This window comes from Ovis canadensis, chromosome 3 (genome assembly GCF_042477335.2).
Source record: "Ovis canadensis isolate MfBH-ARS-UI-01 breed Bighorn chromosome 3, ARS-UI_OviCan_v2, whole genome shotgun sequence".
NCBI lineage: Eukaryota > Metazoa > Chordata > Mammalia > Artiodactyla > Bovidae > Ovis > Ovis canadensis.
In genome coordinates, this window is record NC_091247.1 from 32,256,571 (window position 1) to 32,275,430 (window position 18,860).

At 36.4% G+C, this 18,860-nt stretch overlaps 1 protein-coding gene across 29 annotated transcripts in view; it reads left to right on the forward strand.

The window, feature by feature from the left end:
• The window catches only part of NCOA1 (nuclear receptor coactivator 1), a 219,274-nt gene that overhangs the window by 143,808 nt on the left and 56,606 nt on the right, over window positions 1-18,860 (forward strand). For all 29 annotated transcript variants that reach the window (XM_069582750.1, XM_069582765.1, XM_069582749.1 and 26 more), the window contains 4 exons: window positions 1,209-1,388; window positions 2,658-2,753; window positions 7,224-7,364; window positions 17,521-17,668. In XM_069582750.1, coding sequence (XP_069438851.1) covers window positions 1,209-1,388; window positions 2,658-2,753; window positions 7,224-7,364; window positions 17,521-17,668 — 565 coding nt within the window. The remainder of the gene's footprint in view (window positions 1-1,208; window positions 1,389-2,657; window positions 2,754-7,223; window positions 7,365-17,520; window positions 17,669-18,860) is intronic.

Consider the following 18,860-nt stretch of genomic DNA (forward strand, 5'->3'; position numbering starts at 1 on the left):
ATTTCCTATGTTGTTCACTTGATGAAATGGAAGTGTTATTTCTTCTTTGAAAAAATACTATGTGTTTACTGGGAGCCTGAAACGATTATTACTATTAAAATTACTAGTTTCAAGGGGTTATTAGGGGGTCTTAATGTGGAGTGTGAGTGACTTGAGAGATAATATAGTGGATTCCTTTATTTTAAAGATGAGGCAAAGATTAAGTTATTAACCCAAACCTCACAACTAGTTCAAAGAACCAAGACTCCTTACTCCAGTATAGGTTTGTTTCCATGATATCCTCTAACTGTTGCAGAGTGATGAGATAATAAAAAAGAAGGAGATTCAACAGCAAAGCTATGGTAAAAAAACTGTTGGGAATGGTGAGAGAACAGCCTGAAAAACCCTGTCTCTCACCATGGCTTGAATATAATATTATAACTGAAAAGTAGTGACTCGCTACACAGTGATTCTCACTTGACATGTGTAAATATCTGCTGTACAATGGAATTCAGTTTTCTTACACTGAATCCAGTAACATTTCTGTTTTAGCAATCATTTTAATGAAGTAAAATGATTATCTGCTATATTTAAGGCATTGTAGCATGCAAATTGTGCAAATAAAATAAAGAGCAAGAAAAAAATGATTTAAAAAACCAAGGTTGGTCTCTTGTCTATTCTAAATATTTTTTTTTGAGTGACAACCTTATTTGAAAAACTTTGATTCCTCCAACCAGAAGGAGGAACATACAACATACTCTCAAGCCATCCCTTAAGCATCCATGCCTTCCAGGTTAAAATTCTCGCTTAGTAACAGACCTATGATTGTCAATCTTTTTTTTTTTCCCCAATGCCAGAGTATAGCAGGAAGCAAGTGGAAAAGCTTATTAACTAACTGCTATAAAATTCTGAGCAAAAAAGCAAGAAGCTATTAATTTTTAATTTTGTCTTTGTCTGTTAACGAATTAGGGTATTTGTAAGGCCTTATCTTTGAGGGTGGAAATACTATACAGTTTCTTGCAAGTTTTACATTTCTCTAATTGGTAAAAGGATTAAATTTGCAATGGAAGGTAAGTCTTTTTGCCTCAGGATAGTGTTAGATCTGAAGGGGTCTGTCTTTTAATCTGAGTATCTAATTAAGCAGATGAGTAAAGGTGTGTCATTTGTATCTTCAGAGTTTGTACCTTTTCATCTCCTTCACAGGCGTATAATCAATTTTTCTTTCACAGTGAATGGAGTTCCTTGGCCTCAAGAAGCAGCACGCCGAAACAGCCATACCTTTAACTGCAGGATGCTAATTCACCGTCCAGATGAGCCTGGCCCCGAGAACCAGGAAGCTTGCCAGCGGTATGAAGTGATGCAGTGTTTCACTGTGTCACAGCCGAAATCAATTCAGGAGGATGGAGAAGGTAAAACAGAGGGTGGTTTTAAGGTGTTCGATCGCTTTTCCGGTGCTTTTGGAAACAGAGAGGAAATTGATTATAAACTGCCTTCTTCAGATGATATTTTTGGTTACTATATTATATATCTTAGTGGCTCTTCAATTTGCTATATATTTCTTAATACTTAAGAAAAAAATTGTTAACATCTAGAACTACCCCCCTTTAAAATACCCCCAAATTCTCAGTTGTAGCTGACATTCCCACTAAAATGTCACATTCAAACCAACTTGCTGCCTAGAAATAAGAGCTGTAACTCACTGCTGCCAGTTGGAAATGCACCAGATGCAGCAGGCTGTTGAACAGCTCTGATTTTTTAGAAAGTTTCAAGCTTAGCGTGTACGGAACACTGGAGAATAGAGCTAGCACTTTTGAGGCCATACAAGGTAATTTATAAGGAGAAAGCTTATGAGCAGGTAAAAACACAGCTGAAGCTCTAATAGGAATAGGGTATGAACATGGTATTAGTTAAATACGTTTCAGTGGATGAGTTTTCCATGCACACTTAAACTGAACTAAGTTAAGAACACCACAAATTGGTGGAGTAAGGAACAAGGAAGGAAGCTGTGGAGGTCAGTCAGATGCAAAAAGGCTTGTCTGTAGTGGGTCCTACCTGGGAAAGGGTAAAACCGTCAGCTGGGAACTTTTTACAGAATATACATGCAGGCCTGTCTCATGTTTAGCTGTGTGATACTGTGTGCAGCCTCTCACAAAAATGGAAATGGGACATTCAAAAAAATTACAGGTCCTAAGAACATAAACGTCTTCTGTCAAGGGCAAAATAATGCCTCTTCAGAAACAGTTAAATGTTGTTCTTTTTTCATATGATAGTTTGTGATCTGCTTAGTGGTTATAGGAATAATCTTTGTAGCCATTAATGAGTATAGGAAATTATGAACCTATATTTTAAAAACCACTCTGTTGCTTGAATCTAGCCAAAACTACTTCTTCAAACTGTTATCCGCCAAGTACTTGAGATTCTTCGGTCTCCTCTAGTTTATGTAAGAATATTCAGTGGGAAGGGATAATTGATTCCAACTAGACCTCTTTCTGCAGCTACTAGTGTTTGGTTGCGAGCAATTTTAATTCTGATATTATACTGTTAGATCAGAGTCACTCCAATATTGTGTCAGATCTTACAACATGTATTGTTTTTACAAAAACCGTTAATGGCAGGTAATAGATGTGAACCACTTTCTGTCCTCTTTTCCTTCAATTTCCTCTTCTTGTTTTGGGCAGATTTCCAGTCATGTTTGATTTGTATTGCACGGCGATTACCTCGGCCTCCAGCTATTACGGGTGTAGAATCCTTTATGACCAAGCAAGATACTACAGGTACTAGCTGCAAAGTTCAGGATGTTCTTTCAGCATTAATGAATGTGACTGTCACCTTAAAACTAATTGTGTTCCTCTCTTCTCTGCTGTTCAGCTGCTGTTCACTAGTCCTCTACAGAAAACATTTCAGATGTGGTCTTGATATTGTGCATTTTAGCTACCGTCAATATTGTTACGGGAGGGTGCTGGAGAGGAAATTATTTTATAGTTATTCACATCTCTGTTGATTATAAATTATTTCTTCAAATTCATGAAAAGAAATTGGCAGTGTTAATATATTTGCTTACAAATAGATACAAAAGGGTGGTTTTAGTATTGTGCATAAATGTATCTATTTCATTTTTCCTTTATTCTTTTCCTTTAAATGGATTCAGCACATACTGATCAAATGCCTGAAAGTGCCTGTCATATGTATGATTGCTCTGGGTATACATGGTTGAGCAAAAAGCAATGATATGATTACAGATTTGTACTTTTTTGATGGAAAAGATGTAAGTGGTATAAGAGAAGCTAATAGAGAGGTCCTGTTTTAAAAATCAGCTGGTTAACAGAAAGCTTGTCAAGCTGATACCACACAGTTAAGCCCCAAAGGATGCCAGCTGTGTCAAGTAAGACAGTTGGAAGGGTGGGTGCATTGAGGAAGGGTGCAGAATGAGTGCTCCTGATTGAGGAAACAGAGCTGCAGAAAGTTCTAACACAGAGACGTCTGTTAGAATTAAAAGGAGGATAGGAGGCAGCCACAAAGTGAGTGAGTGCCTGAAAATAAGCCCTTCTTTTTAAAGACCTACTTCAGATTTGATTTTCAGCAAAACCAAATTGTTACTGTTGTTTAATATAAAGAATTTCTCATATGTTGTTTAATTTTTTTTTTTTTAAAGATTTCTTTGGCTATGCCTCGTGGCATGCTCAGGATCTTAGTTCCCCGACCCGTGATCAGGCCTGCACCCCCTGCAGTGGAAGCATGGCGCCTTAACCACCAGACCACCAGGGAATTCCCCTATATTGTTTAATCCTGTCTTCACTTTGTCAGCTAGGTTTTCATCAGTGAGAATTGTATATCACTCACCACTCTAGTTTTAAAAGAGAGATAGATACTACAGACTTATAGCAGACCAAGATTTTAAAAATCATTTCTACTATTTTGTTCTTTGTTAGCATTTACTTTTTTACTTTACCATTGTTTATAACATCCTCTTACAATATTTATTACTGTTTTAGCCCCAGAAATCTTGGTTGTATGCTTTATTCTTGGGTTTTAAAGATAAACCCCCAACTGCTCTTACTAAAGAGTAGTAGGTGGAGATACATTGGCACAGACAATTGAATACAGCAAAGAGAATGTCTGGGAGCTTAGATATACAGCATCTAAGTGTAGTAACGATCAATTTGCATACCTTTCCTTTCCCTTTTTGAGTCTAGCATGTATGTGTTACTTTCTACCAGTGAACAACACTGGAAAAATTTAATAAACCCTTGTTGAAAAACCAAAAATATTATTGCATGAAGGAAAGATAGGGTCTGTTAAAAAAATATAGCTGATCTTTTGTGTCAGTAAAACCAAAGAGGGCTTGGGAGATAGCAGAATAAAAACTTGTTGGAAAGCGGTGATGGTTAGTCCACAGAATAAATGTGGAAGACAGGGGAGGCCTAAAAATTATGAGGATAATTTAGGAACAATATAGTTAAGCTTTTCTTCAATTGTATTTCCATAAACTAAATCCTAAATTAGATTGTTTTAAAAAAAGACTATTTTTCTATAGGAACAATGATACAACTGGTAGTTTTGTTTCTGACCAAGGACCCAGCATTAAAATCTTAATATGCCTTATTTTAGAATAAATTTGCAAAAATTAAAAAGCTCTGAATAATGGAGTAATCATAAATCTAGAGGGAACCTCAGAGATTATAGAATCCAGCCTGCCCATTTTACACATTAGGGAATGGTGGCTTTTCCCAAACCAGGCAACTAATTACTGAGAACAGGTATCTTTAGGCCCTAAAATAGGATTCTTTCTTTATATTGTGTTTTCTTCCACCAATGCACTATTAAAAGGGCATTACCGTACTGTACACAGTTACCACACAAAAAATACCAGAGAAAGTATAAAGTATAAAGAAAATATAAAGATACCAAAATAATATGAAGTATTCTTAAAATATAAAATTGGCATTATATCATGGGATTGAGTTAGATAAACAATCATAAACTAGTTATAAAAAGTATCAGATATTTAATTCCTTAAAATTTAGCAGTACTTCCAGCTCTACATGAAGTGGTTCTTGTCCCTTAAAACAAGTTTTCTCCCTGGAAATGTTGAACAGTGGTTTGGTTGGTTTGTTAGTTAAACTTTGCTCTAGCAAGCAGAAGTATTCTAAGTCAGCCTATTTATGATTCCCTCCTAAGATACTCATCACATTACTCATCATTTGTTGCCATTGCTGCTGCTGAGTCGCTTCAGTCATGTCCAACTCTGTGCAACCCCATAGATGGCCTCCCACCAGGCTCCCCTGTCCCTGGGATTCTCTAGGCAAGAACACTGGATTGGGTTGCCATTTCCTTTGCCAATGCATGCAAGTGAAAAGTGAAAGTGAAGTCTCTCAATCGTGTCTGACTCTCAGCGACCCCATGGACTTGCAGCCTACCAGGCTCCTCTGTCCATGGGATTTTCCAGGCAAGAGTGCTGGAGTGGGGTGCCATTGCCTTCTCCATTGCCATTATTGATAATTTAATTACTTTCTACCCTCCATTTCTACAATTACAGACTTCATTGCTCTCATGTGGCCTAATACTGAACTTGAACACATAAGCACACACACACAGGCCTCCCTTTGTCACTGCATATGAGGAGTATTATTGCATTTGAAGATTATATAACAGTGGATTCTCTGCTATAACCAGTTCTTAGTCCCTTATGTGATGAGACAAAAATTGAATGACTGAAACTCTTAGGAAGTCCAAAATTATCTATAGTTTCAATCAGCCTTCACCAGGCTGTCCCCATACTGTTCTAAAATAACAAGAATTCCCTCATTTAAATTTTGATTTATTTTCTTTTTACATTTATGCCAAGACTTGGGTGACAACCTGATCTGACATACTTGGGTATATTAGATTCTAGACCCTACTTTATAGAGGTCTAATAAAGCTTTTATTTCTAAAGAAGCCAAGATAAATATGTAAAGAAGGGATTAGTTAAAGAGGCACAAACAGTACAATAGATTTGAGTTGATTGTGTGAAAAAAAGGAAGATGAAGAAAAGACAACCAGGTGTTCACAGAAGAGGAAACTTGAGAGGTGAATAAACATGAAAAATATTCAACCTTATTAATCAGGGAAATACAAAAGTTAGACCATAACCATAAACCAAGCGGTGGAGAGGATGTTGGGTTAACTCTTATAAAAGTTTCTGGGAGACAGTTTAATATAAAATTGAACATTCATGTAACCTATGACTCAGCAGTTCTATTCCTACTTATGTACCTCATGCAGTATGGAAAATGTGAAAGATTTTCATAGCAGTATTGATTGTAATGACAAAAAAATGGAAACAGCCTAGATTGACAGGAAAATATAAAGACAGAGGGATGTGACAAGCGCGGAGTACACACTTAGTGGAGTGGTATTGATGATCTTGGTAATATTCAAGTTCTGAAATTGGATGAGGCTTTGTAGGTCTCACCTTAATAATCTAACACACATACACATATATGTATATATCTCCCCTATATTATCTTATATGAATACAAGATTTATAGAAAATAAAACTGATCTGAAAAATCACCAACTGGATTAAATGGCCCCCAATTAAGAAATAATTTGCCCGAATTCTTCCATAATCATTCAGGAAACTTATTTAACTGTGATAACAGTATCAAATCAGCACTAAATTTTATAAAGCATATGTTCTGTTTGCAGATAGCCTAGCAGATCTTAATATTCTCACTTATTTTTTTCTGATTTAACTTTTTTTGCCTTCAGTCTTTACTCTTAAGTGCAATATTGTTTACAACTCAAGAGGAGGTAGAAAAGGAAAGACTTGCTTACTTTCTCATAGTCTCTTCACTTAATTACTGGAAATTAATTTAAACCAAAATAATATAGTTCATCTCTGCCTCTCCATCCACAATAAGACATTAGTATATAGATAGCAGGATCCAAAGAGCAACCCAGAAAAGTTTGACCTACATTAGTATCCATAGCTTTGGGTCTTTATGGTATGACTTTAATACTTGATTGGTATTGAATTTTATGATGTGATACAACACACTCCAAGGCCAAAACAATTTTGTATTTTCATGTCACTGATATACTCTGTTACTATATATAATAAAAATTAATAGTGCTTTTTAGTGCTTTTGTCCATTAAGCAGTTGAGAGGCAGCAGAATATTTTTAGATGCATATTAGTCTTGAAATGTGAATGACATATCCGGAGGCTATCATACATGTAAGCTTTCATTCTTTGTATAGGTAAAATCATCTCTATTGATACTAGTTCCCTGAGAGCTGCTGGCAGAACTGGCTGGGAAGATTTAGTGAGAAAGTGCATTTATGCTTTTTTCCAACCTCAAGGCAGAGAGCCATCTTATGCCAGACAACTATTTCAAGAAGGTAAGGTTTTTTTTTTCCCTCTCAGCTATTTTCATTAACCTTGCTCATTATTAATATTGAATAACATATATACAATCTATGGGTTGATAAGTATTTTCTTATCAAGTATTGCAATTAGTTTTTATAATAATCAGTTTTAGGAAAGGAAGAAATGGGTAAGCAAAGTAATTCATGAGTAGATACTGAATTTTGGGATGCACATTTTAAAGAACAGGGTATCATGTGGTGGTCACTCATTCATTCATTCATTCATTCAGCAGACATGTATCAAGTTCTTCACATATGTAGAACACTATGTAAGGTGCCAGGGATTCAAGGATGACAAAGCAGGGTTTTGGCTTCCAGGAGCTCAAAATCTATTGTATTGGGAGGATATATGACTGTTTTAAAGATCTATGTGGCCTGGGCCATAATAATAAAGATAAAACCAAAGAAGAAAAAAATTAATTCTGACTTGAGAATCAGGGATGGCTTTAGAGAGGAAGTGCTATTTTTGTCTGCCTTTTAGAAGATCACTCCAAGCAGAACAAGCATGTCAAAGGGCTTTTAGATAGTACAGATCTATATCATGCATGTAGATCTGTGCTTCATGACCATTACAGTGCCAGTATCTCCTGACTCACATGGGAGTTTCAAGTTAAAATTATGTCATATGAAATTATTAATTAATAATTAAACAACTGCTATGTCATAGTAAATGACACAAGCATATTCCCATATTCCCACCCTTAAGGAACTTAACAGTATTTTAGGAAAAATAGGAAAAATTAGCTGAGTGTTAAGGCCAGAAAATTTATAAAGATTCAAAGATAAGGAGTTTTGATATATTTTAAAATATTGTCATGAAATTATGGGAGTCTAATATACCTTTCCCGTTGTAATTTATTCTCTAATCTCTAAGTAAACAATTTCTCTGGGAAGAAACTCTTTGTATGGCTACTCCTGAAAAACAATTTTAAAAATATTTTTCATTATTCTATCACTTTTCTTAATTTTAACATTTTCCTGTTACATTAGGTTTCCTCAGTTTACAAATGATTTTTCATTCATTATGTTTTAGGTCAGCTGCTTCCTAATGGTATGTGAAGGAAGCAGCTTGATTTTTTTTTTCCGAAAAGCCATCTGTGTGAATCTCACTAGTCTGTCTACTTCTGGAACAGCTTTGTACAGACTAACAGTTCGTCAGTGGGCCTCTTACTTTTACCATCCCCAAAGATGGTGTTTCAATGGATATAACCAAGAAGTTCCCCAGGCAGTCCTGAAGTACAGTCAAGTTTGGAAACAATTGCAGAAAGCAACTATTGCCATCCAATAGTTTGCAATTATTGCAAACTTTGTGACTCCCTATATATATAGCACTTGACTTTTGTGTAAGTAGGAGATTCAGAGCACTGCCTCCACTTACTCCCTCAAGTGCCAAGGTATATGATTGTCTTCTGTTTGATTTTTACCTTAACTTTATAAGTTAAACCTTCCAAGGCTTACTTAAAAGACTTTTAGTTTTACTTGCCTATAATTTATATACATTATGACCAAGGCAAAGCAGGATTAGATTATTGTCTCATTGTCCAAATGTTAGGCTTCCCATATATGTGATTGAGCCATGGTTTAAATCATGTGTTTCTAAACCATTGGAATTCTCTATAAAATAGATTGATTAAAGTATAATAAGTAACTAATCATTAACATATGAAGTAAAGCAATTTAGAGAGAAATGTAAAAAAATATAATTCAACACCTCTTCTCCATTAGTCATGTCTTAATGTCCTTTTCTTTTACTTTTTTAAGAAAAAAAATTTTTTTCAATAGAAATAACTTTTTTCTTTTCTTTTTTTTTTTTTTTAAGAAATAACTTTTTTCTTAGAGTCAAATTGCCCAGAATTCATGTAACTCTGACTCTAGTGTTATGGAGATTCTGGACAACTTGCCAAATAGTATTTATGAATTGAGCGCATCTTTTTTTTATATGTTGTATTCATCAGTACCTAACCTGGTAAGAAAAATGTGGTCCATGAAACAGTTACATGGGAATCACCTATTAAAGATGTTGACGTACTGAATTAAAATCTCAGGTGAGGGCCCATGTATTTTAAACAAGCTCTGAAGGTGATGCTTAAGTACATCAAGTTGGAGAACTACTGGTCTGCTAAGAATGGAGAGAGATGTAAATAGCCTTTGCAGTTTCCTTGCTGCCTTGCTGCCTTTCCACTAGGGATAGTATAAAGAACTATCACTAATAGTTCTTTAGTGGCATAATATTATGCCACTGTATCCTTGATTTTCTATAAAACTTTTAAAATGTAAAACCTCTATCAGTTCAGTTCAGTCACTCAGTTGTGTCTGACTCTTTGTGACCCCATGAATTGCAGCACGCCAGGCCTCCCTGTCCATCACCAGCTCCCGGAGTTCACTCAGACTCATGTCCATTGAGTTGGTGATGCCATCTAACCATCTCATCCTCTGTCGTCCCCTTTTCCTCCTGCCCTCAATCTTTCCCAACATCAGGATGTTTTCAAATAAGTCAGCTCTTCACATCAGGTGGCCAAAATATTGGAGTTTTAGCTTCAACATCAGTCCTTCCAATGAACACCCAGGACTGATTTCCTTTAGGATGGACTGGTTGGATCTCCTTGCAGTCCAAGGGACTCTCAAGAGTCATCTCCAACACCACAGTTCAAAAGCATCAATTCTGTGCTCAGCTTTCTTTATAGTCCAACTCTCACATCCATACATGACTACTGAAAAAACTATAGCCTTGACTAGACAGACCTTTGTTGACAAAGTAATGTCTCTGCTTTTTAATGTGCTGTCTGCTGCTGCTGCTAAGTCGCTTCAGTCATGTCCAACTCTGTGCGACCCCATAGACGGAAGCCCACCAGGCTCCCCCATCCCTGGGATTCTCCAGACAAGAACACTGGAGTGGGTTGCCATTTCCTTCTCCGATGCATGAAAGTGAAAAGTGAAAGGAAAGTTGCTCAGTTGTGTCTGACTCTTAGCAACCCCATGGACTACAGCCTACCAGGCTCCTCCATCCATGGGATTTTCAAGGCAAGAGTACTGGAGTGGGGTGCTATTGCCTTCTCCTATATGCTGTCTAGGTTGGTCATAACTTTCCTTCCAAGGAGTAAGCATCTTTTAATTTCATGGCTGCCATCACCATCTGCAGTGATTTTGGAGCCCCGAAAAATAAAGTCAGCCACTGTTTCCCCATCTATTTGCCATGAAGTGATGGGACCAGATACCATGATCTTAGTTTTTCTGAATGTTGAGCTTTAAGCCAACGTTTCACTCTCCTCTTTCACTTTCATCAAGAGGCTCTTTAGTTCTTCACTTTGTGCCATAATGGTGGTGTCATCTGCATATCTGATATTTAGACAAGAAAATTGGTCCTCCATCTGTCTTTTTTCCTGACTTTAACTTACTTTTTAAAGGCAGCAGCTGGTATAAAATCCTAATATGCATTAAAAACTTAAGTTCTTAGTTTTTCAGCTGCTTTTGACAGAGACAGCTCACAGACTGCTTTTAAAGAGTGTTGACCATTTTATTTTCCAGAATCAAAAATTGAAAACACATTTCAGCGAAACAGTACGTGGGAGCTTGCAGGATAAACTAGATTAAAGGAGTGGTTCACCACTGAGACCGGGAGGTGAGGGGGTGCTGTATGTGTATCAGGGTCACCTGAGGAACTTCCTAAACTGGGAGGAAGTTCATGTAGCTATATAGTTTCAAAAAGCTTCCTAAGTTCAGTTCAATTCAGAATCATTCTTTTAGAAAAAAGTCTAGGTTAAATGTTTCCCTAAGGTAACATTCATTTGGGACAGTTGTTAAACCAGATTTCTAGATTCTTCGAAGAGTTTCTGGGGTGTCAGTACTACCACATCAGTATCACCCCTCCTTACTAAATATTCTAAAACTCAAGGGTCAAGGATCAAAACCTGACAAAGCTAAATCAGAAAACAAGATCAGAATCTGTGATCAAATGTAATTCCGAATAGTTTAGTCCATTTCTCAGTCCTACTTATGGAGAAAATTTGGCGTGTAGAGCAGTACTCCAACCAGTCAGTCCTGTAAAGAATTATGGCTCTCATTGTTCAGTTGCTAAGACAAGTCTGACTCTTTGTGACCCCATGGACTAAAAACGCCAGGACTCCAAGTCCTTCACTCTTTCCTGGAGTTTGCTCAAACTGACATCCATTGTATCGATATGCCATCCAACCATCTCATTCTTGGTTGTCCCTTCTCCTCCTGCCCTCAGTCTTTCCCAGAAACAGTCTTTTGCAGTGAGTTGGCTCTTCACATCAGGTGGCCAAAGTATTGGAGCTTCAGCTTCAGCATTAGTCCTTCCAGCACATATTCAGGGTTGATTTCCTTTAGGATTGACTGGTTTGATCTCCTTGCTGTCCAAGGGACTCCCAAGACTCTTCTCCAGCACCACAATTCAAAAGCATCAATTGTTCAGCACTCAGCCTTCTTTATGGTTCAGCTCTCACATCTGCACATGACTACTAGAAAAACCGTAGCTTTGACTATATGGACCTTTGTCGGCAAAGTGATGTCTTTGCTTTTTAATATGCTGTCTAGGTTGGTCATGGCTTTCCTCCCAAGAAGCAAGCCTCTTTTAATTTCATGGCTGCAGTCACCATCTGCAGTGATTTTGGAGCCCAGGAAAATAAAATCTGTCACTATTTCCACTTTGTCCCCTTCTGTTTGCCATGAAGTGATGAGACTGGATGCTGTGATCTTATGCTCTTTTGAATGTTGAGTTTTAAGCCAGTTTTTTTCATTCTCCTCTTTCACTCTTATCGAGAGGCTCTTTAGTTCCTCTTCCACCTAATGAGTGGTATCATCTGAGGTATATGTAGTGTATTTGAGGTTGTTGACATTTCTCCTGGCAATCTTGATTCCTGCTTGTGATTCATCCATCCCAACATTTTGCATGATGTATTCTGCGTATAAGTTAAATATGTGGGGTCGCAATGTTCAGCCTTGAAAACTCCTTTCTCAATTTTGAACCAGTCTGTTGTTCCATGTCCAGTTCTTACTGTTGCTTCTTGACCTTCATACAGGTCTCAGGAGGCAGGTAAGATAGTCTGGTATTCCCATCTCTTTAGGAATTTTCCTCAGTTTGTTGTGATAAACATAGTCAGAGGTTTGGCGTCATCAATAGAAACAGAAATAGATGTTCTTCTGGAATTCTGTTGCTTTCTCTATGATCCAGTAAATGTTAGCAATCTGATCTCTGGTTCCTCTGCCTTTTCTAAATCTAGCTTCTGTCTTTGGAAGTTCTTGGTTCATGTACTGTTAAAGTCTAGCTTGAAGGATTTTGAGCATTACTTCACTGGCATGTGAAATGAGTGCAGTTGTGTGGTAGTTTGAACATTCTTTGGCATTGCCGTTCTTTGGGATTGAAATGAAAACTAAACTTTTCCCAGTACTGTGGCCACTGCTGAGGTTTCCAAATTTATTGACATATTGTGTGCAGCACTTTTACAGCACCAACTTTTAGGATTTGAAATAGCTCAGCTGGAATTCTATCACCTCTACTAGCTTTGTTTGAGGTAATGGTTCCTAAGGCCCACTTGACTTCACAATCCAGGATGTCTGGCTCTAGGTGACTGACCACACCATCATGGTTATCTGGGTCATTAAAACCTTTTTTGTATAGTTCTTCTGTGTATTGTTGTCACCTATTCTTAATATCTTCCTTCTCCAGAGGATCTTCCCTACCTAGGGATCAAACCCAAATCTCCTGCATTGCAGGCAAATTCTTTACTGTGTGAGCCACTAGAGAAGCCCTATGGCTCCAATACTAACATCTTAATTCAAAATTTTAGATTGTTATACAGGGTTGAAGCTATTAGTATAAGAGGTATCTTGGTATTGGCCGAATGTGAGTGTGACGCAGGACACAAGTACTTTGGAAGCTACGTATTTGTGGTTTTTTCTTTGGTATTTATTCAGGAAATATTCATTAAGTACCTGCTATATACCAGGCTCCATGCTAGGTATTACCTCACAGTAAACTGGCTCCATTTTAGTGATACTGGGCAAAGGTTAATTTGTATTGTTAAGTCCTAAACTTGTAAATGAGAGAGTCAGAGTTCATACCTAAATCTGATTCCTAGGCTTTTATTCTTTTCATTGATCTGTGCTGCTTTCCTTTTCCTGAGTCTTATTCTGTACATTGTTATCCAAAATAAACCATTTAACTTCAAAACTTAAACTGTAAAAAGAAAAAAAACTTGTAATAATTTTCCTGTATTAAGTTAGTAGAGGTTCCTCAATTTTAGAATTTTCATTAATTTAGCATCTTCCAAATTAAGGCAGTATAATTACCAAAGAACTCTTAATGTTTCTGTAATCCACATAAATTATCTTAATACATGCTTCAGTCAATTCAGTCAAGTCCGACTCTTTGCAACCCTGGTGACTCTTTGCAGTCTACCAGGCTTCTCTGTCCATGGGATTCTCCAGGCAAGAATAATGGAGTGGGTTGCCGTGCCCTTCACCAGGGAATCTTCCCAACCCAGGGGTCAAACAAACATCTCTTGTATCTCCTGCATTGGCAGGGGTTTTTCTATCACTGGCACTCCTGGGAAGCCCAGGTATCTTAATGTTTCCATGTTAATGTTCTCCAAGATTCTAGTTCTTTCTCACTTTACAGGGCATGTCAGTAAGTCAAGAAATTTGTCTCCAATAATTTTCATTACAAAAGTAAATCTGGATTTCTACGCAGACAAAAACATAAAATACAATATAAGCATTTGAGAAGATAGGTAAGGTTTAAAATCTGTCCTTTAAAGAAAAATGGTAGTAGTTGATCAGTATTAACAAATCAATATTAACCTATTGAGATGAAATTCAAGTTGAATTTCAATTAGCAAATATGTACTCAGTTCAGTTCAGTTGAGTCGCTCAGTCGTGTCCAACTCTTTGCGACCCCATGAATCGTAGCATGCCAGGTCCATCACCAACTCCCAGAGTTCACTCAAACTCACATCCATCGAGTCAGTGATGCCATCTAGCCATCTCTGTCATCCCCTTCTCCTCCTGTCCCCAATCCCTCCCAGCATCAGAGTCTTTTCCAATGAGTTAACTTTTCACATGAGGTGGCCAAAGTACTGGAGTTTTAGCTTTAGCATCATTCCTTCCAAAGAAATCCCAGGGCTGATGTCCTTTAGAATGGACTGGTTGGATCTCCTTGCAGTCCAAGGGACTCTCAAGAGTCTTCTCCAACACCACAGTTCAAAAGCATCAATTCTTCAGCGCTCAGCCTTCTTCACAGTCCAACTCTCACATCCATACATGACCACAGGAAAAACCATAGCCTTGACTAGACGGACCTTTGTTGGCAAAGTCATGTCTCCGCTTTTCAACATGCTATCTAGGTTGATCATAACTTTTCTTCCAAGGAGTAAGTGTCTTTTAATTTCATGGCTGCAGTTACCATCTGCAATGATTTTGGAGCCCAAAACAATAAAGTCTGACACTGTTTCCACTGTTTCCCCATCTATTTCCCGTGAAGTGATGGGACCAGATGCCATGATCTTTGTTTTCTGAATGTTGAGCTTTAAGCCAACTTTTTCACTCTCTTCTTTCACTTTCATCAAGAGGCTTTTTAGTTCCTCTTCACTTTCTGCCATAAGGGTGATGTCATCTGCATATCTGAGGTTATTGATATTTCTCCTGGCAATCTTGATTCCAGCCTGTGCTTCTTCCAGCCCAGCGTTTCTCATGATGAACTCTGCATATAAGTTAAATAAGCAGGGTGACAGTATGTAGCCTTGATGTACTCCTTTTCCTATTTGGAACCAGTCTGTTGTTCCATGTCCAGTTCTAACTGTTGCTTCCTGACCTGCATATAGGTTTCTCAAGAGGCAGGTCAGGTGGTCTGGTATTCCCATCTCTTGAAGAATTTTCCACAGTTTATTGTGATCCACACAGTCAAAGGCTTTGGCATAGTCAATAAAGCAGAAATAGATGTTTTTTCTGGAACTCTTGCTTTTTCGATGATCCAGCAGATGTTGGCCATTTGATCTCTGGTTCCTCTGTCTTTTCTAAAACCAGCTTGAACATCTGGAAGTTCACGGTTCACATATTGCTGAAGCCTGGCTTGGAGAATTTTGAGCATTACTAGCGTGTGAGATGAGTGTATATGCAAAGCATCGTACAGTTTCAATGGAGAGTGGAAAACAAGAATGGGACATAGTATTAACTCATGTTTATTCTACCTGAAGAAGAAAAATAAATGTATAAAAGGTTATCTACTCCTACTCAAAGAACTATAGAAGAGATATTTAGGAAATAATGAAGAATAAGATTGGAAATGCAAAATGAAATTGTATGTATGGAGCTATATTGTCCAGTATTGTAGTCACTAGCCGCATCCATCTATTGAGTACCTGACATGTGGCAAATATGAGTAAGGAACTGAATTTTAAATTTCATTTAATTTTAAATTTCATTTTCCACATTATGATAGTGACTGATGACTACCATATTGGACAATGAGCTCAATGGTGAAGAGCCAATGAATGTTTCAGCAGAATGATCCTAATGAGAAATAAATACTGATGAGGAAATAGAATGACATAAGCAAAATAACATGAAATACATATTGTATCTTTTCTTGCCCTTTATATATATTTATAACTAAATATATATTTATATATTTATAACTTTCTCATTGTCCCACACTAATAATTTATCTTAAAATACCACCTTTTTGTTACAACTGTTTTTTCCAAAATATATTGTCAAAAGATATTGACAGATGGGAATTGTTAATATTTTTTAGGGCTTTGTCATAACAAACATTTAACTTATATCCTTACACAGAAATTACTGGTTTTCATTAAAGACTTTTTTATCATTTATTATTTCACTAGATACTAAATTTTTCCATATTTTTTTCGGTAAATGTGCCAAGATTTGGCTGAAACTGCCAGATGGGTAAGAAATCCTTGCAATTAAGTTTATATCCTGATTTTGGTACTGAGGGAGATTTATGCATGTAATAGATTTCCAGCAAATTATGCCCTCTTTAGTTTACATGGTGCACCCAAGACAATAAAATAGAGCCTGTCTTAATAAAATAGAGCCTGTCTTCTCGTTGCTTAAAATAATATGTAGCTTCAAAAATTATCAATTGGTCATTTTGTCTTTTTCATATGTCTTTAAAGTGTGATTGAAGCTCTTTCTAAAATGTCTTTGAAAATAGGACTAACATTTATTACAGGCTAAATTATATAGTCATTTGTGGTAATAATTCTTATATTTAACTGAATATGATTTTTAATCTTGGTATAGCTGAATCTATCTATTAAATCTTCCTTAAAAAAGAATTCTATTGTATTACTGAAACACTGATGACTTTTTCTTATTTAGTAGTCTGGTGTAGCCTTTATGTATTTCATAAAAATCAACCAGTAGAGTTAGAGTTTCATCTGTTTTTAATAAAGCCTTAAGGCAAACGTAACTCATGTTGTGTATATAGTGATTCAATTGCCTTAATCTAGGTTTTATTCTGTATTAGTAATCAGAGGCTTTATTATTAATTTGCTTATTAGTAAACTAAATTCAAACATCAAAAATAATGTATATGACTATAATAATTTGTCAGGATGGATCTTTTTGATTCACATTCCTGAGTGAAAAACTAAATTTGAATTTCAGTTAAAGAGTTCTGCAAACTAATCAAAACTTGGTGAATTTTGTTGATATCTCAATAAAGCTATTTTTAAAAATCAGCCCGCTAACGGGGTGGAAAAGCTTGTTAGAGATAATACTGAAAAGGAGAGAGGAGAAAGTTACTTCTCGGTCTTTTATAAAATAAATTTAAGGAGCTGCCCCATTATAGGGAAAGGTTAGGTTGACTTTTTTGTGGTTTGTGGTTTCTTCATAATCAGAACTTCTGTGAGGAGGCACCCATTCAAGTAGAACTGAATTAAAAATTGTTTTCAGACTGTATCTTTCACCCCGAATCGTTTCCCCCCTCAGATATCTGCTTTATCTGAAGCATACCTTGAGTCTGAGCAGGTAGCAATTGGAAGGACATTTAAATGAGGTTCTAGGTAGAAATGAGGCTTGGTAACTCTCCTCTGCCCAAAGTGTAAGTGTCAGCATTTTAACTAGGTTTCTCTTTTGTTTGAAACAGTGATGACTCGTGGCACTGCCTCCAGCCCATCCTATAGATTCATATTGAATGATGGGACAATGCTTAGCGCCCACACCAAGTGTAAACTTTGCTACCCTCAAAGTCCAGACATGCAACCTTTCATCATGGGAATTCATATCATCGACAGGTACTATTTATTTGGAGAGTTTCATATGAAATAAGTCAGTTCACATATCTCTTCTTAGAGAAGAAAGTTTTATACTCTTGATGGCTAGAAAACGAGTTTTACATTAGGCATTTAACTAGCATGGTGAGAATATAATCAATATATCCATACTGAGTTTTATAGTTTTGTCACCTAACAATAGCTTTGTTGTTCAAAAAGGGAGAAAGGAAAGGTGTGGCTGAATATAGGCTTTAGGGATAAAAACCAAAAAGATGGCTAAAACTGTCCAGCTTTCCATATATAAACTTATGGTCTTATAAAAGATACAAGTTTATTAGTATTGTTATTTTTAATTTTAAAAGTGCTTTATTTTCATTAAGGCAAAACTCAGTAGCTTCTGAGTTCAAGTTGACAGTTTGCCAAGCTACAAATTATTTAACTATCAACTTGAGATATTTGAATGTCACTGCCTCTAATTTGTTCTCCTCTCAAAATGTGTTTTACACTATTATATATGGTAAATTCATGAAACCATTCTTTTATCCTATGAATTATTCAAGACTACATTTACAACTATTTAAAATCTAGCATTAAACAAAAACAGAGACATTTTCCCTCACTTCATCTTTCCCTCATCTGATATATTTGCTTATTGGAACATGGTAATACCAGTCACAAATCTGTTGTCCTAATTATGGATTTGAGTAAAAGAACTTGATGAAAATCTGAATTCAGTATTCTGCTTTTTCTAATTTTAGTTTAATTTATGCTTGTGAGTGGAATTAGCACAGTTCTTTTTTTCATATTGTGATTTCTCTTTCAAAACATCTGCTATGTCTGCATGTCACCCTTTTTAATTTTTACATCAGTGACACAGTATTTTCCTTACCCAGTCTTCCTCTTTGGAGTTGAAATACTTGAAAGCTATAATGAAGGGAGTCATGAGTAAATACTTTGTAACCAGAAGTGTGGGAAGTTTCTCTTTCCACCAAAAGTCTGATGTAGTGTTAATTATTTGTATTAAATTTTGTAAAGTTTTAAAGTATATATATTGGAAGTTTTCCAAGGTCAGGAAAGATTTCTTGCACATTTAACTATTATCAAATGTGCAGTATCTTAAACATTATTTTCCCATGAAGTGTTCTAACATTTCACCATGGTACTAACAGTCCACGGTTTTCTTTAGTTTAAAGTAATACAGAAGCTTTTTACT